Source organism: Epinephelus fuscoguttatus, linkage group LG16 (genome assembly GCF_011397635.1).
Source record: "Epinephelus fuscoguttatus linkage group LG16, E.fuscoguttatus.final_Chr_v1".
NCBI classification, from domain to species: Eukaryota; Metazoa; Chordata; class Actinopteri; order Perciformes; family Serranidae; genus Epinephelus; species Epinephelus fuscoguttatus.
In genome coordinates, this window is record NC_064767.1 from 359247 (window position 1) to 380000 (window position 20754).

General features: G+C 47.1%; 3 protein-coding genes across 4 annotated transcripts in view; 2 read left to right on the top strand and 1 right to left on the bottom strand.

Annotated features, from left to right (window-relative positions):
* ninl (ninein-like) overlaps positions 1-5659 on the top strand; it is a 60780-nt gene extending 55121 nt beyond the window's left edge. For both annotated transcript variants that reach the window (XM_049600046.1, XM_049600047.1), the window contains 7 exons: positions 781-894; positions 988-1134; positions 3443-3574; positions 3687-3779; positions 3892-4101; positions 4203-4316; positions 4408-5659. In XM_049600046.1, coding sequence (XP_049456003.1) covers positions 781-894; positions 988-1134; positions 3443-3574; positions 3687-3779; positions 3892-4101; positions 4203-4316; positions 4408-4599 — 1002 coding nt within the window. In that variant the 3' untranslated portion in view covers positions 4600-5659. The remainder of the gene's footprint in view (positions 1-780; positions 895-987; positions 1135-3442; positions 3575-3686; positions 3780-3891; positions 4102-4202; positions 4317-4407) is intronic.
* A 699-nt stretch (positions 5660-6358) lies between these two features.
* gins1 (GINS complex subunit 1 (Psf1 homolog)) lies at positions 6359-11577 on the bottom strand. The gene is made up of 7 exons (XM_049599587.1): positions 11238-11577; positions 10722-10786; positions 9610-9708; positions 9432-9522; positions 7569-7685; positions 7176-7250; positions 6359-6593 (listed from the first exon to the last, which is right to left on the bottom strand). The coding sequence occupies exons 1-7, from the start codon at positions 11310-11312 to the stop codon at positions 6525-6527; spliced, it is 591 nt and encodes a 196-aa protein (XP_049455544.1). The 5' UTR covers positions 11313-11577; the 3' UTR covers positions 6359-6524.
* A 1153-nt stretch (positions 11578-12730) lies between these two features.
* The window catches only part of abhd12 (abhydrolase domain containing 12, lysophospholipase), a 27187-nt gene continuing 19163 nt past the window's right edge, over positions 12731-20754 (top strand). The window contains exon 1 of the mRNA XM_049599586.1: positions 12731-13038. Within this exon, the coding sequence (XP_049455543.1) occupies positions 12875-13038 (164 nt within the window). The 5' untranslated portion in view covers positions 12731-12874. The remainder of the gene's footprint in view (positions 13039-20754) is intronic.

The window sequence follows — 20754 nt, forward strand, 5'->3', positions numbered from 1 at the left end:
GATGACTTGTGGGAGGGGCTGTAGATGACTTGTGGGAGGAGCTGTTGATGACTTGTGGGAGGAGCTGTTGATGACTTGTGGGAGGAGCTGTTGATGACTTGTGGGAGGAGCTGTTGATGACTTGTGGGAGGAGCTGTTGATGACTTGTGGGAGGAGCTGTTGATGACTTGTGGGAGGAGCTGTTGATGACTTGTGGGAGGAGCTGTTGATGACGCCGCACGTGCGAGCCACTGGCGGTGGATAAACAGGAAACAGCTGATAGCAGGAATTAGCGAGCAGCTAGTAGCAAGAGGGAAACACAAACCTGACAGACACTGTAAAGATGAGCAACTGGGGAGACAAGGAATTGCGCGCCCTCCTTGTCCTCGCAAACGAAGAGGCCATTAACCGTCAGATGACGGGGACGGTGAAGGACGGGCCGACTTACGAGAGAATCACCGAAGGACTGACCAGCCGCGGCTTCCCTCCCACGTCACTGTTTACGTCACACGCTGAGCTACACGTTTTGTTACTTGCTCACGCCCCCCATTGCCCCGAAAAAGGCACATTCTGTATAAACAAAAGTAGGTAGGCGGCATTTTGCTGCACTCCCCGATTTTGTTTTTATACTGCCAATGCTGAAAAAAGACTGATTGGGCTTTCCTGCAGATTTGCACAACTCCTGTTAACAAAGGGCTTCAGTTTGAAGCTCTGAACCTCTGATTCTGTGAACACTACTCCTCGCCGCTCGGCTCAGCAGATCCAAACACCGATTAAACTAACCGTGTGTTTTGTCCTCAGCTGGGCCGACATGCGGAGCTGGAGGCAGAGCTTAGCAGTGTGACCCTGAAGCTGCAGTGGGTGGAGGAGGATAAATCCAAACTGCTGAGAGAGGCTGACGACCGAAACAACAAGGTGACGCTCCGACTGTGACACCATGACATCACCATGACATCAATGACATCATCAAACACTAACAACCTGATGTTTCATGTTTGTCTCCAACAGGTGGAGAAGCTGCAGCAGGCGGCGCTCTCTGTGGAGGCGGAGTCAGAGCTACTGCGCTCTCAGCTTCACGGCGTCACTCAGGAGAAACTGAACTACGCCAAGGAAGTGACGGATCTGCAGAGGAAGCTACAGGACGCTCTCAACAAGGTCATCAGACACCATCCAATCAATGAGCAGAATTCAGTTGTTTCAGTTCCTCATGAGGTTTTATGAACCAATCAGAAACTGATTTGACAGAGGACATCACCGCCGTGGTTTCATTACACATTCATTTAAAGATCTGACACGTCTCGGTGTGACATCATCATGTTTACAAACAGTTTGTTTACAGGAGCCTCTGATGTTTGTGACAGCCAATCAGAGCAGTCTGTAGGTAACCAATCAGAACACAGAGCAGAGGTCAGGAAGTCGCAGGACCAACTCTGATTTTCTCTGAGATTAAAAACTTTTTCCCCGTCTTCAAAAAGGGGACCAGAGGGTGTGCTCCAACTACTGGGGTATCACACTGCTCAGCCTCCCAGGTCTGTTTACTCCAGGGTGATGGAGAGGAGGCTCCAACCGACTGTCGAACCTCAGATTCAGGAGGAGTGATGTGGATTCCGTCCTCGCCGTAAAACAGTGGAGCAGCTCTTTACCCTTGCAAGGCTGCTGAAGGGGTCGTGGGAGTTTGCCCATCCAGTCTACACGTGCTTTGTGGGCCTGGAGAAGACTTACGACCGCGTCTCTCGGGGGGTCTTGTGGGGTGTACTACGGGAGTACGGGGTACCAGGCTCGTTGCTACGAGCTATCCAGTCTCTGTATGACAAAAGTGAGAGCTGTGTCCGAATACTCGGGGAAAAGTCGACCACGTTCTCGGTGGGTGTTGGCCTCCGCCAAGGTTGTCCCTTGTCACCAATCCTGTTTGTGATCTTCATGGACAGGATCTCGAGGTGCAGCCGGCGGAGGGAGGGGTCCAGTTTGGTGACCTCAGAATTGCGTCTCTGCTTGTTGCAGATGATGTGGTTCTGTTGGCTTCATCACACCGTGACCTCCAGCATGACCTGGGGCAGTTTGAGTGTGATGCAGTCAGGATGAGAGTCAGCACCTCCCAGTCTGAGGTCATGGTTCTCTGCTGGAGAACGGTGGATGCTTCCCTCTGGGTTGGGAGAGTTACTGCCTCAAGCGCGGGAGTTCAAGTATCTCTGGGTCTTGTTCACAGTGAGGGTAGAATGGAGCATGAGATGGATCGGAGGGTTGGTGCGATGCAGCTTCTGCAGTGATGCAGGCGCTGCGCCGACTGTCGTGGTTCAGAGGGAGCTGAGCCAGGAGGCAAGCGTTAGATTTTCTGGTCCATCTCCGTCCCAACCCTCACCTATGGTCATGAGCTCTGGGTAGTGACTGAAAGAATGAGGTCACAGATACAAGCGTCTGAAATGAGTTTCCTCTGTAGGGTGTCTGGGCTCAACCTTAGAGATAGGGGGAGGAGTCAGACATCTGGAGGGAGCTCGGAGTAGAGCCGCTGCTCCTTCATGTTGAGGTGGTTCAACATCTGATCAGGATCCTCCTGGGCGCCTCCCTTTGGAGGTGTCCCAGGCACGTCCCACTGGTAGGAGGCCCTGGGGCAGACCCAGAACACGCTGGAGGGATTACATATGTCGTCCGGCCTGGGAACACCTCGGGGTCCTCCAGGAGGAGCTGGAAAGTGTTGCTGGGGAGAGGGATGTCTGGGGTGCTTTGCTTGGCCTGCTGCCTCTGCGACCCAGCCCCAGATAAGCGGATGAAAATGGATGGATCCATTAAAAACTTTATTCAAACTGTCTCTGACAGAATGTGGGCGGAGTTTATGACACATCTGAGTCCTGTGAATTTTATGTGACATCTTATTTTGACCTGTGAGGACGTGTGAAGCTGCTGAACCAGCACTGTGGGGACAGTGACTTTAGCAGGACAGACGCTCCTCAGATGCTCAGGAGGGGCGTCCAGCTGATGGCCGGATGAGGTCGAACCAGGTGAAACAAAACAGGACGTCTTGATTGGACAACGCTCATTCAGCATCTCCATGTTTTATGTATTTCCTGTTTTCAGTGACGTTGTCCATCGACAACAAACAACACCAGAGTTTGTCTCTCGTTCATTAGCGACTTTAATCTCAGAGAATATTCTAATTTATATTTTGGAAACCTGCAACTTTAATCAGAGATGGTATTCTTTAAAAAATAAATAAATAAATCTATTACTTTAATCGCAGAAAATCATTTTTGTCTCTGAATATTTATTATAATATTTACGTCCTTCATCAGCTCTGAATTTTTAGTTTCTACCCTCAGTGGCCCTGATCAGCTGCCGTAGATGTTTGGACTCATCATCATGACAGAATAACAACAACAACAATGTAAACTTCTGTCATGTTTTGACGTCCAGGTGTAGCTCCTCCCACTCTCAGAGTGACATCTTCCTGTGGGTGTGTCTCCCTCAGGTGGAGCAGTTGGAGAGCAGCGTCAGGAAGCTGATGAGGGAGAAGGAGGAGCTCCATCAGGTTGTGGAGGAGCAGGGGGAGCAGGAAGAGGCCCACAGACTCCGGGTCCACAACCAGGAGCTCCAGCAGCAGGTAACTGACAACATCACTGTGTGAGTGTGTGTGTGTGTGTGTGTGTGTGTGTGTGTGTGTGTGTGTGTGTAAACATGATGACCTGTGATAACGGAGGTTTGATGTGCGTCAGGTGTCGGAGCTGACGGTCCGCAGTCTGGAGGTCCAGAACCTGAAGAGCCGACTGAAGGAGGCGGAGACAGAGAGGATGCACGCTCAGGACCAGGTGAGGACTGAAACCAACACGCTGACATCACACTGACATCACACGTCACGCCACATCCTGTGTGACCTCAGACCACACACTGAGGTTTAACACGTGAACGTCCTGTGTTTAGGCAGTGCGGGCCGACACGGCGCTCAGTCTGGTTCAGGCGCAGCACATCAGGCAGCTGCAGGAGGCGCAGCAGCGGGCGGGGGATGGGCGCAAGGAGGAGGTGGAGCTGCTGCAGGGCCGCCTGCAGGAGGAGCAGAGGAGGAGTCAACAGCTGGAGGAGACGCTGAGGCTTCAGGCCCAACAGAGCTGCTCCCAGATCAGCTGCAAGCAGGTACACCAGGGGGTCAGAGGTCACAGCGATGAGGTCAGAGGTCACAAGGAACACTTTGATGTCGGCTCGTACATCTCTGAGTATGTGCGTGTTGTGTTCAGGAGCAGTACGAGAAGGCGGTGTCGGCGCTGCAGCAGAGGATGGAGGAGCTGGAGACGAAGCTGAAGGGACTCCGGATGGTTCTACAGGACAAAGTCCAGCAGCTCAAAGAACAGGTGAGTCCTCACGTCCTGTCCACACACTTCTGGCCACTCTCTGTCCGTCTCAGTATGATGTAACGTGCTGCCGTCATCGTTTCGTCCATAGATGGCGAAGAATACCAAGTCCAGCGCGCTGCTGAAGGATCTGTACGTGGAGAACTCTCAGCTGATGACAGCGCTGCAGGTTACCGAGCAGCGGCAGAAACACGCAGAGAAGAAGAACTCCCTGTTGGAGGAGAAGGTCAACGCTCTGAACAGACTGCTGAGAGAGATCGTCCCCGCTGCGCTCGCCACGTAGAGCCACGCCCACCTTAGAGACCTGCAGCAGCTGATCTCACATCAGTTTGACTGAGGAGGGCATTAGCTTAGCTTAGCTTAGCATAGCACAAAGACTGGAAACAGATGAGAACTGTTAGCATACAGACACACCTGGACAGGAAACACACCTGCACAGGAAACACACTTGGACAGGAATCACACCTGGACAGGAAACACACCTGGACAGGAAACACACCTGCACAGGAAACACACCTGGACAGGGAACACACCTGGACAGGGAACACACCTGTCTGACGACACCTGTTTTTGTTATAGGTGAGACGATGTCATGTTTATGTTTGGCCACGTCTGCAGAGTGAACACATTAAAGTTCCTCACCTGCCCGTTAGATCTGACTCATCTGAGCGTGCTCCACAGAACGTGTTGAATCAGACAACATGACATCATCAAACCTTTAGTGGCGTGACTTTAACAACATGTGGCTCACTGTGACAGATATTACTGTCATCACTTGACCCTCTGGGGCCTCCGTAGTTTCCTTTCTGCCGGCAGGTGTCAGTGGGAGGTGATGATGTCACCTGTACAGAGACAGAGGGAGGTGATGATGTCACCTAAGACGTGGACGTGCAGTTTGACTCTCAGGTGAAGGAGGCCTGTGTGTTCATGGTCGGTGTGGGCGTGGCCTGTTATTTAAACGTGTCATCAGCACACACACACACACACAGTATTTCTGCCATGATGGTGTTATGTTACTTTATTTCTATATTTGTATTGTTATTATGTTTATTGTCACAGTGAGACGTGATTTTGTAAAGGTGGACTGCTGATGATGATGATGATGATGTTGATTGTGATGATGATGATGATGATGATGTTGATTGTGATGATGATGATGATGATGATGTTGATTGTGATGATGATGATGATGAGTTTATAGTTTTCCCGTCAGAGTGAGACCTCTGACTCCTCCTCCCAGCTCTGACTTCCTGTCAGTTCAGGTACCAAACACACCTGTCTGTGACATCATCACACAGCACACTGTAACCTGACACCACATTAAATTATCTGTTTATATCTCACCAAGACTTTTAATGGTTTTTAATCTAAATAAAGAGTCGATGCCCTGCTCGCCGCTCGCTGCAGGCTGCTCGCCACTCGCTGCAGGCTGCTGACCGCTCGCTGCAGGCTGCTGACCACTCGCTGCAGGCTGCTCGCCGCTCGCTGCAGGCTGCTGACCGCTCGCTGCAGGCTGCTCGCCGCTCGCTGCAGGCTGCTGGCCGCTCGCTGCAGGCTGCTGGCCGCTCGCTGCAGGCTGCTCGCCACTCACTGCAGGCTGCTGACCGCTCGCTGCAGGCTGCTGGCCGCTCGCTGCAGGCTGCTCGCCACTCGCTGCAGGCTGCTGGCCACTCACTGCAGGCTGCTGGCCACTCGCTGCAGGCTGCTCGCCACTCGCTGCAGGCTGCTGACCGCTCGCTGCAGGCTGCTGGCCGCTCGCTGCAGGCTGCTCGCTGCAGGCCGCTCGCCGCTCGCTGCAGGCCGCTCGCCGCTTGATGCAGGCCGCTCGCCGCTCGCTGCAGGCCGCTCGCCGCTTGATGCAGGCCGCTCGCCGCTCACTGCAGGCCGCTCGCCGCTCGATGCAGGCTGCTTGCTGCAGGCCACTCGCCGCTCGATGCAGGCCGCTCGCCGCTCGATGCAGGCTGCGGGTCAAGGTCTCGTTAGTTAAACCGTCTGAAACATCTGATCCATCAGAAGGAAAAAAAAACCAATCAGACCTGAACTGAAAAAAAAGAAATACTTTATTTTATTTTGACATCAGATTAATATTTAAACAGACGTGTTGTGTTCAGGGGACGGGGTAAAGTCAGGACGTCTGTGTTATCTGAGGCCCACAGTGTGTCACTGATCAGCTGATTGATTGGTGATCGGCTGAACATCAGTCCTCCATCAGGACACCACGTGCTCCAGGACACCCTGACGAATCAGCTGCTCACATTTCCACCGTGGCAGGAAGTGCTGTGGACAGACGGACAGATACGTGAATATAAAGTAAAAAATACATTAATTATTATTATTAATAATAAGTTTATCAAACAAAAACATTAATGAGACAAGATCAATAAGTCAAAACGACAGCAGCAGAAAACAGTTTGATTTTAAAATATATTCAACACATTTGACTGTCACTGGTTTCTTCTACATTATTAATATTACTGAGCAGAATAGTGAATGAGTGAGTGTAACAGCAGCAGAATAATGAATGAGTGAATGAGTGAGTGTAACAGCAGTAGAATAATGAATAAGTGTAACAGCAGAACAATGAATGAGTGAATGAGTGAGTGTAACAGCAGTAGAATAATGAATGAGTGAATGAATGTGTAACAGCAGAACAATGAATGAGTGAGTGTAACAGCAGTAGAATAATGAGTGAATGAGTGAGTGTAACAGCAGCAGAATAATGAATGAGTGAATGAGTGAGTGTAACAGCAGAATAATGAATGAGTGAACGAGTGAGTGTAACAGCAGCAGAATAATGAATGAGTGAATGAGTGAGTGTAACAGCAGCAGAGTAATGAATGAGTGAGTGTATTTTCTGACCTGACTGTTCTTTTTCAGCAGGATCACTGTCCCATCGTCGATCTCAAACTCTCCGTGGTCCTTTAAACACCTCACCTGGAAAACACCTGATGATGTCATCACTCAGGCTCAAGCTACATGTCCACATGATGTGTTAGATGACCATGAGGAGGAGTCAGGCTGTGTGTGTGTGTGTTTAAGGACACTTTAGATTAATGTGTTAGATGATGAAGATGATGATGATGAGGAGGAGTGTTTGTGGTTCAATAGAAACTATTTAACATAAGACGCAGAGAAACTGGGTCAGAGTGATGTCCAGTCTCTTCTCTGACAGAACTACATTTCCCATCATGCACTGTCAGCGTCCCAGCTGTTCAGACAGTGCTGTATTGATTATTGATAATCAGGTCTCACCTCGATGTAGAGACTCTTGGGAGGCTTCATGTCCTGAGTGATGTCCAAACCGTCTCCTCCTCCCACAGAGCGCATGAAAGACGCCAGAGATTTCTTATACTGACTGAACCACTCAGACTGAGACAGGGACGGAGACCAAGGGACGGGGGACAGAGGGACACAAAGGGTTAATAACCAGCTGATCATGTGACTTGGCTGTTCAGTGTTCTCATCTGAAGGATAAGAGCTGACAATATCGACAATAAATAAATATGAGAGGACTCAACTGTGACTCAATTCTGACTCAACTGTGACTCAATTCTGACTCAGCTGTGACTCAGCTCTGACTCAGCTGTGACTCAACTGTGACGCAGCTCTGACTCAACTCTGACTCAACTGTGACGCAGCTCTGACTCAACTCTGACGCGGGTCTGACTCGGCTCTGACTCAACTGTGACTCAGCTCTGACTCAACTCTGACTCAACTGTGACTCAGCTCTGACTCAACTGTGACGCAGCTCTGACTCAACTGTGACGCAGCTCTGACTCAACTCTGACGCGGGTCTGACTCGGCTCTGACTCAACTGTGACTCAGCTCTGACTCAACTCTGACTCAACTGTGACTCAGCTCTGACTCACCTCTGACTCAACTGTGACGCGGCTCTGACTCGGCTCTGACTCAGCTCTGACTCAACTGTGACGCGGCTCTGACTCAGCTCTGACTCAACTGTGACGCGGCTCTGACTCAGCTCTGACTCAACTGTGACGCGGCTCTGACTCAGCTCTGACTCAACTGTGACGCGGCTCTGACTCGGCTCTGACTCAACTGTGACGCGGCTCTGACTCAGTTCTGACTCGGCTCTGACTCAGCTCTGACTCAACTGTGACGCGGCTCTGACTCAGTTCTGACTCTGCTCTGACTCAGCTCTGACTCAACCGTGACGCAGCTCCGACTCAGCTCTGACTTGGCTTTGACTCGGCTCTGACTCAGCTCTGACTCAACTGTGACGCGGCTCTGACTCAGTTCTGACTCTGCTCTGACTCAGCTCTGACTTGGCTTTGACTCAGCTCTGACTCAGCTCTGACTCAACTCTGACTCAACTGTGACACGGCTCTGACTCAGTTCTGACTTGGCTCTGACTCAACTGTGACGCGGCTCTGACTCAGTTCTGACTTGGCTTTGACTCAGCTCTGACTCAGCTCTGACTCAACTCTGACGCGGCTCAGACTCAACTGTGACGCGGTTCTGACTCAGTTCTGACTTGGCTCTGACTCAGCTCTGACTCAACTGTGACGCGGCTCTGACTCAGTTCTGACTTGGCTTTGACTCAGCTCTGACTCAACTCTGACGCGGCTCTGACTCAACTGTGACGCGGTTCTGACTCAGTTCTGACTTGGCTCTGACTCAACTGTGACACGGCTCTGACTCAACTCTGACTCAGCTGTGACTCAGCTCTGACTCAACTGTGACTTAGCTCTGACTCAGCTCTGACTTGGCTCTGACTCAGCTCTGCCTCAGCTCTGACTCAACTGTGACTCAGCTGTGACGCAGCTCTGACTCAGCTCTGACTCAGCTCTGACTCAACTGTGACTCAGCTGTGACGCAGCTCTGACTCAACTGTGACTCAGCTGTGACGCAGCTCTGACTCAGCTCTGACTCAACTGTGACTTGGCTCTGACTCAGCTCTGCCTCAACTATGACGCAGCTCTGACTCGGCTCTGACTCAACTGTGACTCAGCTCTGACTTGGCTCTGATTCAGCTGTGACGCGGCTCTGACGCAGTGAGAAGTGACGGTCCTAGGTCGTCAGATTCATCTTCAGTCAGGAAACAAACTGATCAATATATAATCGGTATGATCAAACAGGAAGTGATGTCACACTCACCTCCTCCGCACACATGTGGAAGCGGACGTTGGCGGGCAGCACGCTGCCGTACTCCCAGCGCAGAGCTCTAATCCTCAGCAGCCGGTCGTACCTGACGGAGACAAAACACACACCTTCAGTCAGCCAATGAGACGACAGCCTGATGTCACATGATCTCACAGGTGAGTCAGCTGCTCACAGGTAGGCCACGACACAGCGCTGGTTCCTGAGCAAGCAGCAGTGACGCAGTTTGATGGATGGGATGAGGTCAGCTCGACCGCCAGCCTTCGCCTCATTACTGAAACACACAGAGGGAAACACACTCAGTGCTCACTTTATTAGGGACGCCAGTCCACTTTAATTCTTGATGTCATAGATTCAACGAGGTGCTGAAACATCCCTCAGAGATTTTGGTTTGAACTTCAGCAGTTCGTCTTCATCACGTCTACAATACTGAATGTTAAGAAGCAGCTGATCAGGTGTACCTAATAAAGTGGCAGTATTTATATAAATATATATTATATATAATATAAATAATAATAATAATAATGATATAAAATGAAGACATTTGTTAAAATGAAGAGAGGGAAAATAATAATACAGAAATGAGTAAATTAATTTGAAAAAATGTTTTTAGAAATAAAAACTAAATAAAAGTCAGTAAAATAAAAAAATATAAAAAAGGTCAAAGTATGTAAATGAATGAATGAATATTTTAATGTTTTATGTTTAGTGGAGCAGCTGTGACTGTAAATAAATAATATTAATGACAAGAATAAAACTGATTAAAGCAAATTACAGATGTTTAATGTTCGGATCTTTATTAAAACACAGATAAACTCTGTTGCTATGGAAACTAGAGATTAAACTTACCCGTTTATATAATGTGCTGTCAGAGCTGACGTGTGTGTGTGTGTGTTTGTGTGTCTGTGTGTTTGTGTGTGTGTCCGTGTGTGCGTGTGTGTCTGTGTGTGTGTGTCTGTGTGTTTGTGTGTGTGTGTGTGTGTGTGTGTGTGTGTGTGTGTGTGTGTGTGTGTGTGTGTGTGTGTGTGTGTGTGTGTGTGTGTGTGTGTGTGTTTGTGTGTGTGTGTTTGTGTGTGTGTGTGTGTGTGTGTGTGTGTGTGTGTGTTTGTGTGTGTGTGTGTGTGTGTGTGTGTGTGTGTGTGTGTGTGTGTGTGTGTGTGTGTGTGTGTGTGTGTGTGTGTGTGTGTGTGTGTGTGTGTGTGTGTGTGTGTGTGTGTGTGTGTGTGTGTGTGTGTGTCTGTGTTTGTGTGTGTGTGTGTGTGTGTGTGTGTGTCTGTGTGGACTCACACATCAGTCTGGTTCTGTTCATAAAGAGCTTCCATCTCCTGCAGAACCTGCCGCAGTCCGTCCTCCTGAAACACATCATCATCATCATCATCATCATCAGTCAGGTCCTGGACTTTCCTTTAAATCTTTTTTTTTTTTTTTCATTAAAACCAAACTCCATTTAAAAGTCTGCAGCATCAGTGGGGTCTGTCACAGTGGGGTCTGTCACAGTGGGGTCTGTCACAGTGGGACAGAACAGGTTTCCACGGTATTAACTGGTGTCTGGTGTGTTTGGTTTGAGGACAAAGCTCTTCACTTTTCTAGAAACATATTTAAAACATTAATAAAACGTCTTTTGATCAGGAAACTTTAACATGTTACAGTTTGTAACTGAAGATCAGCGGGACGAGTTCAGTGTGTCTGATGTTTAAACTAAGAACTAAGAGAAAAGTTCACAGTGTCAAACGCGTTTTAAACATGAGGACCGTTGTTAGTGAACAGCGGAGGATACCGGAGGTTTACCGGGAAGTTACTCACGTTAAAAGCGGGCAGCTGTCCGTCGCTCATCCGGTGCAGCTCTCTGATTAACTCGATGGCTTTCTCACAGAACATCCCGGCTCCGGTAAACACACACTCACACACTCACACCGACACTACACGGATTAATTTAACGTTTTAATCACCGGTAAACACGGGAGGACTCTCGGCTCAGTTTCGCGGCAAAACTGTTGTGTTGTGATCATGTGACCGTGTGACGTCAGCCTCCGGCTGCCTCATTGGGACAAACTTCAGACTAGCGAAGCGAGCAGCAGCTGAACACATTTAAGGATTTATTTAAAACAATGGTGGCGTGAAGCGGCTTTACTTCAGCGGACTGCGAGGTGAGACTTATTATTGATATATATATCTACATGTTTGAGCGGGAACAGGAAGTTTATGAACAGTTTTCAGCCCTCGGCGTGACTTCCGGTCGGTTAGCTAGCAGCGCAGCAGGCTAAAAATAGAGCAGATAAACCGGTCAAACAGCCTCGAGCGGCGACGGAGAGCGACCAGAGGCCGGTACCGCCTCCGTGTCAACGCTCCGTACGTTCTTATTAAACTTTATTAAAGTGACGTTTGTAGTTTGTTCGTGTCGCTCTCCATTAGAAACAGATTAGCTTCGCTGCTAAGTCCGCTAACTGAATGCTGCATTCAGGTGACCTCGGAAAGAAGAGTTTCTAAAATGGTAAATATGTTACGAGTTCAACAACAGGAAATATTGTGCGAGGCAGATTAGTGTCAATATTATGTGTGTCAACAGATCGATAAAAAGTATGTTAATGTGCAGTCTGTAATTATAAAAAAAACTTCAACAAATACTACATCAAAATATGAACAACTAGCAATTTAAAAATATTTAATAGTTCTGAAAATATACAAAAAATATCTTACCATATTTAATTAATTCACAAATAAATGAAAAACAACATTGAATATCTTAATTTCAAACATATTTGTTAATGAGAATATTTCTGAAATCAAAGTACAAACCAGTGACGTGAACACAAACATGTGCAATAATTTCATCTTCAAAGTTACAAAAAGAAATGACAGAAATTAGCTTTCACAGGGAAACAGACCGACTGTGGACGAACTGTAATACAAACTTATTCATTCTGTTAAAATAATCATGAGCTGTTTCACCTGTGTTTACCTGTGGAGTCAGTGACGTGCTGCGGTGTGTTTCTGTCACACATTCAGACCCTGTTAACGTTAAAATTGTTTACTGTTTATTCAGGATAATAATAATAATAAATAATCTTTGTGTTATGTGTTTGTATTGTTGTTGTTTACAATCAGACCGACAGATTTCCGTCTGTGTGTTAGCTCTCTGTTACGAGGTGCACGTGAAGGCACCACGCACTGCTTTCTCCCAGCCCCATAAACCGGTTTTGTTTTGGTAGCCGTTGCTCCGACGCTCCCTGGGGGCCGTGGACGCAGCAGAGTGAGACCACGTGGTGCTGTGTGCGCGCTGTGATTGGCTGCTGATCAGCTGCTCTCTGCAGAGGCTCAGCGGGGATCAGCTCCGTCCTCACCGGCTCTCAGTGCTCCATCCCCGGCCAGCTGACGGCCTCCTCCCCGCTGACACTGTTCCTCCGGTTAACGCTGCTTGTGTCTCTTTAACGTCTCCAGTGATGCGGAAGCGGAACAACTCAGAGGACAGCGGGACCACCGGCACTCTGCTGGACACAGACCCGGACCTGAAGCAGCGTCCCGCCAGGGGGGGAGCCGCGGGGCCCGCGGCGGGAGGCCGGCACGGCCCGGGAGAGGACGGAGGCATGGGGAAACCCTTCAGGAGGTAAGACCCGGGGGGGACAGGGACAGAGAGACAGAGACACAGGGACAGAGACATACACAGGGACAGAGAGATAGAGACAGAGAACGAGACATAGGGTCGGGAACATAGAGACAGAGAGAGAGACAGGGACACAGAAACATAGGGACAGAGACACAGGGACACAGGGACAGAGAGATAGAGACACAGGGACAGGGACATACACAGGGACAGAGAGAGAGAGATAGAGACAGAGAACGAGACATAGGGTCGGGAACATAGAGACAGAGAGAGAGACAGGGACACAGAAACATAGGGACAGAGACACAGGGACACAGGGACAGAGACACAGGGACAGAGAGATAGAGACACAGGGACAGGGACAGAGAACGAGACATAGGGACATAGGGTCGGGGACATAGAGACACAGAGAGAGAGAAAGACAGAGACACGGGGACATAGGGACACAGAGACACGGGGACATAGGGACACAGGGACATAGGGACACAGGGACAGAGACACGGGGGCATAGGGACACAGGGACAGAGACACGGGGACATAGGGACACAGAGACACAGGGACATAGGGACACAGAGACAGAGACACAGGGACATAGGGACACAGGGACAGAGACACGGGGACATAGGGACACAGGGACAGAGACACAGGGACAGAGACACGGGGACATAGGGACACAGGGACAGAGACACAGGGACACAGGGACACAGGGACAGAGACACAGGGACAGAGACACGGGGACATAGGGACACAGGGACATAGGGACACAGGGACAGAGACACGGGGACATAGGGACACAGGGACAGAGACACAGGGACACAGGGACAGGTGTGTGATCGCCTGGACTGTCTGTCTATTAAAGAAGAACAACATGGTGGAGACAATAAGACCGACAGGTTCATGATTTCTCTTCAGAGACTTTACATTAGTTAGAAATGATCATAAAAACGAACCAAAGAAAATAAAAATGATTTAAATAAATCTAAATAGTTTGAATTTAGACGTTGAGCTCATTCAGACTCTAACATGAAAGTGTTTTTCTCACTGAGCTGATGTCATGTTACAGTATTTACAGAACATACATGTCAAAATATTAATTATCAAAACATGAATTATGAAAGTGTTAATGTGCTTAAATAGTTTTTAGAATATGGTGAAAATAGAACTGACAAGGAGCAAAAATAAAGTGATATAAAAATAAATAAGGAATTACAAAATAAAAATAACAAGGAAAAAAAAAAGATTCCAAATGTGAAAAGATAAAATGAAATAATTAATGACCATGAAAATAAAAAAATGTTCTGAAATAAAAATCTATCCGGAAACTAAAAATCACATCAAACACTGATGTGATTAATATTATTATTAGTTATAATTCTAATTAAAATAGTTTCATAAATATTCAAACGGTTTCTCTACTGACAGAAGAGCTGAATATCCCAGCTAGAGTGTGTAAACTGGTGTGACTGGTTTCAGAGAGACTGGTGAGCTGGTCAGACTGGATCCTGTCTGAATGGATTCACAACAGAAACCAGCTTCAGGTGGGCGTCGTGTCTGAGAGCAGGAAGGACGGACTCTGTTGTGACACACTGACGTTGACCCCAACACACAGAGGGTAATTACACTGAACAAAAATATAAGCGCAACACTTTTGTTTTTGCTCCCATTTTTCATGAGCTGAACTCAAAGATCTAAAACATTTTCTATACACACAAAAGACCATTTCTCACAAATATTGTTCACAGATCTGTCTAAATCTGTGTTAGTGAGCGCTTCTCCTTTGCCGAGATAATCCATCCCACCTCACAGGTGTGGCATATCAAGATGCTGATTAGACAGCATGATTATTGCACAGGTGTGCCTTAGGCTGGCCACAATAAAAGGCCACTCTGAAATGTGCAGTTTTGCTTTATTGGGGGGGGTCAGAAAACCAGTCAGTATCTGGTGTGACCACCATTTGCCTCACGCAGTGCAACACATCTCCTTCGCATAGAGTTGATCAGGTTGTTGATTGTGGCCTGTGGAATGTTGGTCCACTCCTCTTCAATGGCTGTGCCAAGTTGCTGGATATTGGTAGGAACTGGAACACGCTGTCGTATACGCTGATCCAGAGCATCCCAAACATGCTCAATGGGTGACATGTCCGGTGAGTATGCTGGCCATGCAAGAACTGGGATGTTTTCAGCTTCCAGGAGTTGTGTACAGATCCTTGCAACATGGGGCCGTGCATTATCACGCTGCAACATGAGGTGATGGTCGTGGATGAATGGCACAACAATGGGCCTCAGGATCTCGTCACGATATCTCTGTGCATTCAAAATGCCATCAATAAAATGCACCTGTGTTTGTTGTCCATAACATACGCCTGCCCATACCATAACCCCACCGCCACCATGGGCCACTCGATCCACAACACTGACTGCAAACCCCCCCCCCCACATGACGCCTCACATGCTGTCTGCCATCTGCCCTGAACAGTGAAAACCAGGATTCATCCGTGAAGAGAACACCTCTCCAACGTGCCAGACACCATCAAATGTGAGCATTTGCCCACTCAAGTTGGTTACGACGACCTGCAGTCAGGTCGAGACCCCGATGAGGATGACGAGCATGCAGACGAGCTTTCCTGAGACGGTTTCTGACAGTTTGTGCAGAAATTCTCTGGTTATGCAAACCGATTGTTGCAGCAGCTGTCCGGGTGACTGGTCTCAGACGATCTTGGAGGTGAACATGCTGGATGTGGAGGTCCTGGGCTGGTGTGGTTACACGTGGTCTGTGGTTGTGAGGCCGGTTGGATGTACTGCCAAATTGTCTGAAACGCCTTTGGAGACGGCTTACGGTAGAGAAATGAACATTCAATTCACAGGCAACAGCTCTGGTGGACATTCCTGCAGTCAGCACGCCAATTGCACGCTCCCTCAAAACTTGCGACATCTGTGGCATTGTGCGGTGTGATAAAACTGCACATTTCAGAGTGGCCTTTTATTGTGGCCAGCCTAAGGCACACCTGTGCAATAATCATGGTGTCTAATCAGCATCTTGATATGCCACACCTGTGAGGTGGGATGGATTATCTCGGCAAAGGAGAAGTGCTCACTAACACAGATTTAGACAGATTTGTGAACAATTTTTGAGGAAATGGTCTTTTGTGTTTATAGAAAATGTTTTAGATCTTTGAGTTCAGCTCATGAAAAATGGGAGCAAAAACAAAAGTGTTGCGTTTATATTTTTGTTCAGTGTAAATAATTTACAGTGCAGAGCTCAGTTTGAGGGCAGGAAGTCTCTGCTGAGCTCAAACAGTCTGAACATTAGTTCATGTGTTGAGGTGTGGAGATGTATCTGATCTCAGGTCAGCCTGAAACTGACACACACACACACACACAGATCCTTTATTGATCCTGACAGGAAGTGACCTCATACAGCAGCTACATGTAGCTACATGTCTCACCAGCAGATGCCTGGAACTGACCTGTGCAACAACATGTCCAACAACATGTCCAACAACATGTCCCTCACATCATGATGATACCCTGAGGGGACAGGGGACTTAGTCCTCCAGACTCAGACTGTTTTCTGAGCTCTATGATCAGTGTCACCATCACATCTGATCTGTTTAGTGATTGATTAATTGATTATTGATCCAATGTCAGGATCACTCCTCTTCCTCTCCTTCTTCTTCCTCTTTGAGTTAGCTGCTAACTGCTATCAGCTGCTGTTCATCTTCTTTGAGAAGAACAGAAGGTTATAAACCAACAGGACAGACAGGAAGTCAGCTTGCAGACCTCCGAACCTTCTCAGAGCACCAGCGTTCTGCTGATGAAGACTCTGTAACAGTGGTCCAGTCTCCTGAAGATAAAAGCAGGGACCAGTTTTTCAAGGTCCTGCTGAGACACCTGTCCTCCTGTCCTTGATGTGATCTTTAAGAGACAGTACACTGACTGATTGTCTTCAGGTGACTCAGATCTCAGATCAGATCTACCTGTCCTGGTCTGAGGTGTCGAAGGACGTTTTCACACTGGCACTATCTGGTTCGCTTTAAATGAACCCTGGTCTGCTTCCACGGATAGTTCGGTTTGTTTGGAGTTGTGTGAACGCTCATTCGAATTCTGGTGCGGACCAAACAAGCGATCCCTGGTCTGCTTGAAAACTGGGGGCCTTGGTCCACTTGCAAGTGAATCCCGGTATGGTTCGCTTACAGTGGGAAATGCAAACGGACTATCCAGCAAACCAAAGAGAGGAAGCGAACCAAAGAGAGGAAGCGAACCAGAGAGAGGAAGCGAACCAGAGAGAGGAAGGAGTCAGTGACGTAGAGCACAGTGCATTTTGGGTAGAGAAAAACAAAGCCAACAGTGTGATCCGGTCGAAGCAGAGGTAAAAAAAAGTTGGAAAACGTCTCGTGGGCGGACGAGGAGCAGTGAGGAGGTGCAGACTGCATACATTTGGTGTTGCTCCATTGTTTTTTTGGTGACCAAGCCGGCTGAAGGGGAAGGATTTCCGTTTTCAGTGCAGAGTGAAAGTGAACCGAAGCAAACGAAGGTGTGAAATATTTGGCATTCCCCACCCAATCGAACCGAGTCCCCTGGACTGTCCTGGTGTGACTGCACCCTGACAATGACTGCTGACTGGAGCTGCACAGTTCTTTATAGAATATGAGTCACCACCTTTGGTCTGACTGTTGTTTATAAAATCCTAAAACACGTCTGACGTAACGTGACATTAATTTCTTATATCGATAACTTCAGTGCTGCTCAGTGTGACTGTTGAAACATGGTTAGTTTCATGACCCACCTCTGCGTCTGCATCTGATTGGTGGAGGGAATGTGTGTGTGTGTTATGTCTGGGCTTCAGGTCAGGTAACGTTAGCTTTCTACCAGCGCAGTAAACATCAGTTTAACTGTAACTAGGGGAGTAACGGTACACAAAAGTCACGGTTCGTTTTTTGGTTTTTTTTTCGGTACAGTAATAAAAAAAAATAGACAACTGTTAAATATCTTTTACTTATCGGTAACCTTATTAAAACATACCACCACAGCAGTTAACTTTTTTTACACATTTTTTGAATGAAACAAATATATATAAAATCCTGCTTTTTCACCTTGTTTGAATGAAAATAGAAATATAAAAGTTAAAAATAAAGTCCTGCTGTTTTTTTAACACATTTTTTGAATGAAAAATATAAATATACATTTCTGCTTTAACAGTTTTACTCAATAAAAAAAAAAAGGTATAGTGCGGCTGGTCAGCTTTAAAGCCTGCTCAGATTCAGTTTTACTAGGAACTTACTTAGCTTTCCCACTTCGTTAAAGTGCAGTAAACAAAACATGCTTATATCTAAAGTGCAGCTTAAACAATTTTAATCAACTCCAGTGGCGTTGGTTATTTCTTTAGCGCGATGGTCAGGTAAACGCTCTTTCTTTTTAAACGACGACGATATCGTAGTTTGCATCAGATTGCTCTTTCTAGTCGTGCCGGTTAATGTTCAGACTCGGGTGGTGTCGCTTTAGATGCGTTAGCATGTTAGACGTGTTTCCAAGTACATACCCGACCGCTGTTCTGCAGTGTCGGCACACTGCTTTTGTCTTGTCACCTTGTTTATTTCCATCTTCGTATTTTACCCTGAAACCAAAGTGTTCCCAAACGGAGGACTTAAGGTTTGCGGGTGGGTCTTCAGGTTCGTCAGGCTCACTTGCCATGTTGTCAAAATGCGAGAATGCGCTGCACAAAGTGAAAGCGGAGATTTGTGGTCGGACTCGGTCCGTCACTCAATTATGTCCGTCAGGGAACTAGATATTTTAAATGGTTCGGCTCGCAAAAACAGAATTAAAATAAAACAAAATAAAATAATATCCTATGCCCAATAATTCGGTACAGGGTTGTGCCGAACCGAAAGTTGCGTACCGAACGGTTCGACACAAATACACGTACCGTTACGGCCCTAACTGTAACACAACTCCATCCAGCACTCATCAGTGTCTGCTGAGCTGATGTGGACCAGAGTCCTGCACGGGTCAGTTTCTGAAAACCCTCCCCCACCTGTACCCATAAAGCTCAGAACCAGAACCGAGCTGTTCCCCGTCATTATGTTTAAGTCAAAGCTGTACCCGTTAATAAAAGTCCTGTTACCCTCCACCCGTGATCAACCCCCCCAGGCTCCAGTCCCTCACATGAAGCTGGTTCTCCGTTCTTGAATTGGACGTCTCTTTCACTGGATGGTGAAAACATTCAATCACTGCCAGGTTAGGAAACATTTCAGCATGCTCCTCCTAAAACCTTTTTCTTTTCTTTTCTTTTTAAAAAGATTTTAATTATATTTTTCAAACATTTTAGTAACATTTTTATGACATTTTATTAATATGTTTTGGATTTTTATGAACTTATTTTCAGAAATTTTATTAACTTTTTAATTTAATTTTTTTTTCCCAGAAATGTTCATAATATTTGTGGGACATTTTATTATTAATTTGCAAACATGTTATTACCATGTTTCGGACATATTGTTAGGATTTTTTCAAACTCTTTAATAATGTTGTTTGAACATTTTATCACCATCTTTTGTAACATTTTAATATATTTCGGACATTTCAGTACCAGTCTCCAGGGTCAACAGTTTCACTTGTGTCACTGACTTTCAAAATAAAATATCCTGTACATCTTTTTACTTTTAAATAGATTTTTGTTCTCACCCGCTGCCCACCTGGAGCTCATTTATTTTATTTTTACCCCTGCCCATACTTGAGAATAAATATATATGTATATGTATTTATATATACCCGTCACACATGTTTTTGCAGGTTACCCGACCCGGTGCAGGACTAACCTTAACCCTCACCCAGACACACTGTCTGTAGTATAACACAGCAGAATGTCCCTTTAGTGTGCGGCTCTTTGACACAGAGGTGAGGTCATGTGAAGAAATAACTGACAGGAAGTGACACGTTGTTGGAGGGAGACAGAGTTCAGCAGCTCGTGTCAGAGCCCAGACAGGAAGTGACCTCGCTGCTGATGTGGCTGTAAGGTTCAGGTCACGGGTCTGACTCCTGCCAGGAAGAGTGAAGAGTGAAAGAAGAAGTGCATTTCTGTTGGAACGAGTCAGCGTCTCAACAGCTCTGAGGACATCAACAGAGCAGAGCATTCACTGACCAGCAATACAGTGGGAATCTGTAGCTGTGTTGAAATGTCACCTCAATGTTTGTCTCCTGTGTCCTCTCACCTGCTACATCATGAGTGCTGTGTGTTTGACACCTGACTGAGACTCTGCAGGTCAGTGTGAGTCATGTGACCGTCCTCAGGTCAGAGGATGTTCTCAGGTGTCTGCTCTCACCTGATGCGTGGGTCATGTTCAGTCAGGTGTTTCTTTGATATAATAGTCTGTGGAACAGCACACATGTTCATGTTGACACGTTCAGTACATGTTACAGTTCAATTGAATATAACTATTTATCCTGAAGGAAATCTGGTGCCACAGAACACTTCAACTTACAGTAACAAGAACCAGTGTGTCCTCTGTGTCCATGATGGTCCTTTAAGATCACAGAGGTCCTCCTGATCCATGACTGGGGTCTGTCACAGACATGGTGGTTTTATACCCACCGTATATTTATATATATATATATATATATATATATCCAACAATATACTTTAAATTGTTTTAATATCTGAAAAAAAATCATCATTCCTCCTCCCCCTCCTCCTCTTCCTCCTCTCTGCGGAGGCTTGACCTCT